This window comes from Aethalodelphis obliquidens, unplaced genomic scaffold, assembly GCF_003676395.1.
Source record: "Aethalodelphis obliquidens isolate GAN/ISIS:26980383/991018 unplaced genomic scaffold, ASM367639v1 scaffold32, whole genome shotgun sequence".
Lineage (NCBI taxonomy): Eukaryota > Metazoa > Chordata > Mammalia > Artiodactyla > Delphinidae > Aethalodelphis > Aethalodelphis obliquidens.
The window spans coordinates 3597817-3606068 of NW_020837976.1; the positions used below are offsets into that span (position 1 = coordinate 3597817).

An 8252-nucleotide genomic window follows, 5' to 3' on the forward strand; every position below is an offset into this window, starting at 1 on the left:
TCTCTCTGTCCCTCTCTCTCTCTCTCTCTCTCTCTATATATATATATATCTACATATCTACATACATACATATATATCACACATATGTACATATATACATGTACGTACATTTATGTGTGATATACATTGTGTATGTGTGTACATATCTATTGTATGTGTATGTTTCTATAAAATCTTTTCAAATCTCAGTATCTTTATTGGTTCATAGAAATAATTACTATTTTTCCTCTTGTATTAGCTCCACTATGTTTCCAATTTCCACTCTTTTCATTTCCTTGGAAAACTTCCATGTTATCCTCCCAACATGTGTGCCCATCCTCCGCAGTAGATGGCAAGCTTCTCGAGGTGGAGGGATCAAGTCTGATGCCCTCTCAGAGACTGGTGCAGTAACTCCTACAAACATGTGAAGGTGCTCATTGCATGGTTTTTTGAATTAATATGATGCAATTGAAAGATACCAATAGACTTTATTTTTCAGAGCAGTTTTAGATTCAAGCAAAACTGGACAGAAAGGACAGAGAGTTCCTACACACCTCAAACCTCCCCCCCGCCATGTGTACCCACACAGCCTCTCCAACCATTAACATCCCCCCTGTTGCGGTGCATTCGTTACAGCTGATGAAGCAACACTGGCACAGCATTATCGCCGGAAGTCCGTAATTTACATTAGAGTGTATGCTTTGTTTCATACATTCTGTGGGATCTGACAAATGTATCATGACATGTATCCGCTCTTACAGATAGTATGATACAGAATAGTTTCACTGGCCTGAAAATCCCCTGTGCTCTACCTTCCAGACCTCTGGCAACTCACCACAGTTTTGCCTTTTCCGGAACGTCATGTAGTTGCAGTTGTACAGTATGCAGCCTTTTCACATTGGCTTCTTTGACCTAGTAATAATATGATGCAATTTTGAGCCTTCTTGGCACCATGAAGTTTGATATCTTTGTCTTTCTTTGACTAAGGATACTCACTAATGGATGAGGAAGGGAAACCGTCTCAGTTTGAACTTGAATACGTTGCTAAATAATGAAATGCTTAACTCTTGATGGTATTTAAGGAATTAAGTGAACGTATTTCCTTCCTGCTGTTTTCGCTTCTCTTTAAGCTTGCCATGAAGTGGATGATTCATCTGTCGTTGGATTAAAGTATTTGTTTCTTGGTGCCATACACAAATGTCTAGGGAACTCAGAAGATGCTGTCCAGGTAAACTGTTCATGGGGTGTCATGGCTAAGGAAACTAAACTGTGAAAACCTACATATACGCTTGGGAATAAGAAAAAGGAGAAAGCGTTACATAAAGCTAATCTCCCACTGCAGTGAGTTTCATCCACTTTATTTGATTACGGTCATCTTCTCAGATGCCAGAAGTTGATGACGGTTCATACTAGCTTTTAATGTGACTTCAGAGCCTTAGAATACTTCTTCACCTATGGGCTTCTTTTCTGGCACTAGCTGTTTATCAAAGATGACAGCCTCAATTGGAGGAGGAAGAAATGAGGAGGCAGACAATTTTGAAGGAGCAGAGGGAAGCCTCCTAGCTAGGTAAATACAGATATGATCAGGCATGTCAGCCTGTGTCCACTTTTCCTCCCTCTATAACTGCAGATTATTGATGCATTACTGAGGTGAGGTCTAGAAAGTTGTTAGCTTAAGATATTCTGTGAATGTACTCTATGAAAAAGAGCCATTCATTATCTTCAAATGTAGTTGGAGGGATTTTTCTGAGTTTTTTGTTTGGTTGTTTTTTTTTTAACATACATCCAGGTGTTATTTTGATTATTCTTTGAGAGAGTTCATGTACTGTAGTAACAGACTTCGGCTTTTAAATCCTAGGGTGTTGATACACTTGTATTATAATTTAAAATTAATTTTCAATGTGGGGTATAATAGCTATTACACAGCTCTGAATAGCTTATTTTAGATCATATGCTTAAGTATCAGTAAGATACAGTCAAGACACCTGTCAAGAGATGGTTCTTGGCTTGTTTACTTTCTGTCTTAAATATTAAAATGGAATGTTCAGATTTGGAGATGCTAATAAAGATGTTCTCTGCAATAAAATCAGCAGAGGCTGGTGTGTCAACTAGGAAAATAAATAGCACAGATTGGGCTGACTGATGGGTAACATATACTGGCGCAAGTTCACCAGACAGGTATGTAAAGGACTTATAAGATATGGATGAGAATAAATGGGAAGGAACAAAGACGCAGAAAAGGAGAAAATCTGTTACAGAATAGACATCCTCCTAAAGATGTGATGAGGCTTAAGTAGGAAAATGAGCCTAAGTAGAGAAATGAATTAATTCCAAAAATATTCGTATTACTTTCAGTTCTTTCAGCGAGCTGTTAAAGATGAGTTGTGTCGTCAGAATAACTTATATGTTCAGCCATATGCTTGCTATGAACTTGGCTGTCTTCTGTTAGACAAACCAGAGGTAAGATCTTATCTATTTTCTTAAATTATGCTCATCAGCAAAACTGTGCAAGTGAACAAGCACAAAAAAAACATCCTTCATTTAAAGTAAGTTGATTGAACATAGTGTGTTTTTGTTTTGTTTTCCTTGATTTCACATAGAATGAATCCAAGAAGCTATTAATCCTATCTCACTGTGTTTAAGGAGGTAATCTCTTCCCTGGAATTAGTATGATAAATGTAACTTTGGGGACAAAAATTCATTTGGGGCAAAATCATTGCCTTTTCTAGAGTGGTCTGGTATGATGTAATGTGGTTTATTCAGAGTACAGAATTGCATTGTGATTCTAGCTCTGCCGTTTATTTTTATTTAGTGTATGATATGGTTAAGTTATTTAACCACATACCTTCTTCCTAATCTGTAAAACAGGATAAAAAATACCTCCCTTGCCAATTCAATAATGATTGTAGTGAGAATAAATGAGGATGGTGTGTAGGATTACTTAAAAATTTTAGAATACCTTATAAGTTTGACGGTCATCATTAAGATGCATATTTAAGCACAGTGGGGCAGTTTTTTTTAAAGTGAATTTTAATAATGCTGGATTTGCTTGGTACCTTCTTTTAGAAGCTCAATTACATACTATTGACTGTATAAAATTCTAATTTTCAGTAAATTCAAGTCAGCCTTCAAATATATGGACTTTTTAGAAGTTGAGCTAAATCAACAGAAATATTCTAGCCTAATCCTTAAATATGTAGCTTATCTTGCCAAGGATAGGCTGTTAATTGGTAACTCTTTTCATTTGAATTTCTAATTTTACCAAAATAGAAAATGCAATTTTTATGAATTTTGGTAGAAACTTCTAACACCATATTCTTTAAGGAAATTTTTACTCTTAATGCAGCCTTAAAATATATACATAAACTACAAGAAGACTGGTCTGTCTCTTGAAAAATGAAGTTGATATTCTCAATCAGTAATGCCTTCAAAAAAACTTACTGACTTCAAATAAACGTAAATTATCATCAATTTTGCGTTTTTTAGTAAGATCTTAAACTATTACACTCTTCTAAAATATGACAGCCCTTTATAAAATAATGAAGATTATGAAAAATTATTTATCAAGTAATGCCTTAATGTAAACATGTAAACAGCATTATATTAAAGAAAAATTGAGTCAATATGCTTGAATGAGCACTTGACTCCCCTCTATGTCACTGTGAATTTTTTGAATTAATATATCTTCCTATTATAACATTTTCTGCTTGAGTGTATATAAATATAGATGTTAAGAGATAATGTGTTTTTCTTACATTCATAGACTGTAGGAAGAGGCAGAAGTCTCCTTCTTCAAGCAAAGGTAAAAATGCCTAAAAATGCTCAATCTCTCTCTTTCCAGTGACCCTTCTTATCCTCTGTAGTGTACTCTGGAGTCTGAATTCAAGAAATTTTGTGAAATGATTGTCTTGGTTGGTATTTCTGGAGGGGAAACTGATAACTGAATCAGTGAGCAGTTGATTTTTAAGTGAAATTACACATGAAGCTCTTATGAAATTGCTCATCCTGCTTTATAAAAACTCTTCTCATTTGAGTGGGAAAATAACTGTTGATTTCATAACTGTGTTCTTGAGTTAAGAAGTTCTAACAGCAACTTCCACTGAGCCCAGCTTAAGACTGCTGTCCCAGGAATAACATGAGGGAAATTTTCCAAAGACAGCATTAATAATGCTCAGTTGACATTTTAAAAACGGACACAAAGCTTGAGGTTTGGGAAATAAGAAAAATCAACTGAATGCAAAACCTTTGTTAGGAGTGTAAGGAATTTTACTTGGGGCAGTACAAAGCTTGGTGTGATTAATACTGTAGTATTACAGACAGCTTAGCTAATACTCTCTTTCTCTTGTCTTTCAGGAGGATTTCTCTGGCTACGACTTTGAAAACAGATTGCACGTCCGCATCCATGCTGCTCTGGCTTCGATGAGGGAATTGGTTCCTCAGTGACAGACCCGAAGTTCCCACTCTGTCCCTCCCCACACAGGTTCTGCACTTTAAAAGTAGAGGACACAGCTCTTATGAAGATCAGCTTTTCTTCTGAAAACCACCTGGGCCTGGGACACATTTTCTCAGTTAGGTTGATGTATTAAAGATCTCCTCTTTTAAACACATAGCTAAAAAGTAATAATGGTGATGATATTAGTAATAATAACTAACCACCTGGGGAGAGGGTTAAGTGACCTTGTTCAAACATTTTAGTTTTGTGATTTATTATTTTTTAAATAAAATTCAACTAAATATTCAACCTGCAATCTTGTAGGAATGCCTACTTGAAGCACACATCTGACTGGGTAACACTAAGAGGTACCTGTAAAATTATTAACAGTATCACGACGTAGCACTTATATCGTGTTTTGAAAAAATAAAAGTGCTTTCTCGTGTTTTACTTTATCCTCAAACTGTTTCTGAGAATGACATAGCACAGATGTTTCCATTGTCCAGACAATGAAACTCAGGCACAAAAACGGCTAATTGACTTATCGCAATCAATTATTCCTTTTATTATGGAGTAATGAACAGAATGCAAGTCTCCTGACCACAGACCGAATATTCTTTCATTGTAAAAAATACATATATATGTTAATAACCAGGATTCCATGTTTTCTTATTAAAAAACAAGTACTCTTCAGCTGAAGTTGTCATCCTTATCTCCAGATGGTCTACAAAAATGTTTCAAAGGACAGACACTTTTATTCCTTTGACAGCCAGTCAAGTGAAAGCAAACAGAAGATTGTTTTACAACCGAAAGTATAGCTATTTTGCTAATTTATTAGAAGACCTAGTCTATAGACTGGATAAATAATACCTACATTTTTGGTGTTTCCTTTTCTTTATGATAAATTGTCTGATTACCAATTTTTGGAAATCTTTCAACAAATTACTTGAAAAGGTTATTCTTGAATGAACATAGATTCTTTTGCCTCAGAATATTTGCTGATGAAGGATTCACTGGACTATCTATTGCCAGGACTTAATCATTTTCCCCTTAGCTCAGGTTATTGATATTGGAAACAGAGTTCAAAGTTATTTTTTAATCCTTCGTTGCTAATTTTTATTGTCACCTCATTTACCTCTTTGTTCAGTACTGCACACCTGTGGTTTTGAAGACTCTAAATACCTCAGTCACTTAAGAATTTCTGTCGTAATTGTGTGCCTAACCTGGCTCAAATCTTAAGGTTAGATATTTCTTAAAATTTACGTTGCAATAAAGAATATCATCTTGGGGTGTCATTTATTTACATATCCTTTTAGCTGAAGTATGATCTCATGCGACGTCAGTACTTTAAAATATTTCTCTTCAAAACAGACATGGAAGGAGCAGCTAGAATGTTGGCAGCCTCAATCTACTTCATCTGGTATTGAGGGAATAATAACTTCTTCAAAAGAAATGATTATTCCTCATTGATTTTGGCTAATCTATCTTCATGTTTTCTCACTTCCAAAATGCTTATTAACATTGACTTTCTTTCTAGCCTGACTGCTGCAGGGATTTTAGATGCTAGCCAGAGAGAAAAGATTTCTGTCCTACTTTCATGAACGGGAAGACCCAGAAGTCAGGTATCAACAGATGCCTTCGGAAAGGAAAAATTTACGTCTAAAAATGTTAGATACCTGGTTTCATCAAGGCTGAAGGGAAGAATGTTATGAATCTTTAAAATATGGCTCTTGCCATGTTGTTGTCTTTTTGGCTCTAGTGTATGTGGCAAACTTCTCAGTTATGGATTGTGGAACATTTAGAATCACGAAGTTTTTGCTCCAGCGTTCATACTTAATTGAATTTTCAGTTCAAATGTTGCTTGAACTATTTTTCAGTATTGAGAGATTACATAAGGCCCCATACTTCAGAATTTTTAAAAAAATTCCTGTATTAACTGCTTTAAAAACTTTTATTTCTCCAGAGAGATTTCAGGATTTCAAATAAGTTTGTGTTCAGTTCACTTAACTGAACACACACCATTAGAACACCATCCAGTGAGTCTTTGTTAATAGTATGTTTATAGGACAGGTGCATTTATAAACTGTCTCTTCTAGGTTTGATGCAGGATAGCCCCTGTGGTTTTTCTGGGAACCTGGTGGTAAAGCACGGAGAAGGGGTAGACAGTGGTTCTGAAGACTCTAAAATAACAAAACCACGCTGTGAGTACACTGTACTGTTAGATTCACTGAAATCTGAGTACATTTTTTTTAGTTGAGTAATTCATAACGGTTCTGGCCTTCGTGCTATGACTTATCCAACCTGTGAATTACTGTGATCTGTCTGGAAAACTAGATTGGTGTAAATTGCTCTTTACCCCTCGCTGATGAAGAAAATAATCATATAAGCAGAACTGTTTGCATCTATGTGTGCTTTTTTATGTTGGCATTACTTCTTCCCCTTTTCCTGTTTTGGAGGCTGTCAAATGGATCTTCTAATTTATACATGTCAGATATATTTTTGTATTAGATTGTGCCTGTGATGAGAGAAATCTCTAATGTGTATTTTATGTACTCGGAACACATAATTGGACGCACCTTGAGGCATCGTCTAGTACTAATCATGTAATATGCATCTTTGTGATTAATGTGTTTAAGATTTTACTTTTACTGGGTTAGGTATCGTTTTGATTTCAGCACGTGATAGCTAAGTATTTGAGTAAAGAGTTATTACTTTCAGATGTCACAGAAAATCAGAATATTTATTGTCTCGTATTGTATAAGTCAATTATTTAGAGAATTTGCGCTTTTATCTTTCTGCCAACTCAGAGGACAATGCATACATGATTTTTAAAATACACACATACACATACGCGCATGTGTGTGCATACCTATATGCCTTTGCCATGTAAACTTTCCTAGTTGATTGCTTCCTTAAGCAGATTGTGGTGGCAAGTAATCAAATATGGCTCCTTTACCTATGAAGATATATGGTCACACAGTCATAATGTACTGTTTGGTATTTCTTTCTCTCTCTTTCCCTCCCTCCCTCCTTCCCTTCCTTCCTGTATATTTTGTGGAAAAAAATCTTGTTAAGCCCAGATCCTCCCAACAAGATACATAGTAGAGGGGGAGGGGACTTGAAGCTAGAAAGAGGAAATACAGAAAGAAAAGGACAGGGGAGGGGGGAGCAAGAGAATGGAAAGTTGGTCCATAAAAACTGTGCCCCTTCAGTTAAAGTGAGCAAAAATCACACAATTGGCTAACATGCGAAAACTAGCAAGGGAGCTGAGCTCTAGTTGCTAGTTGACTGGGGTATTCAATACAAGCAACACTTGTAACTTAGCTGAACTCTGGATTACACTTACTTTCTCCTCCCATAGGCTAGTGGTTCTCAAGTTTTAGTTTTACAAATTATCCCTACTCTGAGATTCTGATTCAGTAGGCTCTAGGTAGGGCTTAGGAAGATATTTTTAACGGGCCCTTGGCTAATTCTAATGCAGGTGGTCTACATTAGAGAGACATTGCCCTAGGTTATCATCTTTTGGTAAGTAGTTAGTAAATCTGAGAGAAGAGTCAAACATATGGCAAGGTTATGCATAGTATGGGGCCACTGAAAAAAATGCTTCTAACCCATTGGTTTTCTAAAGTAGGAGATTCCTGAGCTGACTTTTAAAGGAGGAGAAGGATGCAGTCAAGTTAAAATGATGGCTGGAAGGATGTCTCAGGCCTTGGACCTGATGAGCAAAGGCACAGAGGTGACAGGTAGCATGTGTATTCAGGCCAGGTCTCTAGAAAGTCAAGTGGAAACCAAATGGTAAGATGAGGTAGTTACACAGAGGTCACAGCGTGATCCTTGGACT

The 8252-nt window shown here is 36.2% G+C and overlaps 1 protein-coding gene across 3 annotated transcripts in view; it reads left to right on the plus strand.

The window, feature by feature from the left end:
• Window positions 1-5104, plus strand: part of TTC39C (tetratricopeptide repeat domain 39C) — a 101873-nt gene extending 96769 nt beyond the window's left edge. The window contains exons 11-14 of one of the 3 annotated variants that reach the window (XM_027127618.1): window positions 1110-1207; window positions 2335-2439; window positions 3743-3781; window positions 4333-5104. In XM_027127618.1, the coding sequence (XP_026983419.1) occupies window positions 1110-1207; window positions 2335-2439; window positions 3743-3781; window positions 4333-4422 (332 nt within the window). In that variant the 3' untranslated portion in view covers window positions 4423-5104. Of the gene's footprint in view, window positions 1-1109; window positions 1208-1456; window positions 1547-2334; window positions 2440-3742; window positions 3782-4332 lie in introns of those variants that run through there. The other 2 variants (XM_027127619.1, XM_027127620.1) reach the window with 2 other exon arrangements.
• Window positions 5105-8252: the final 3148 nt, after the last annotated feature.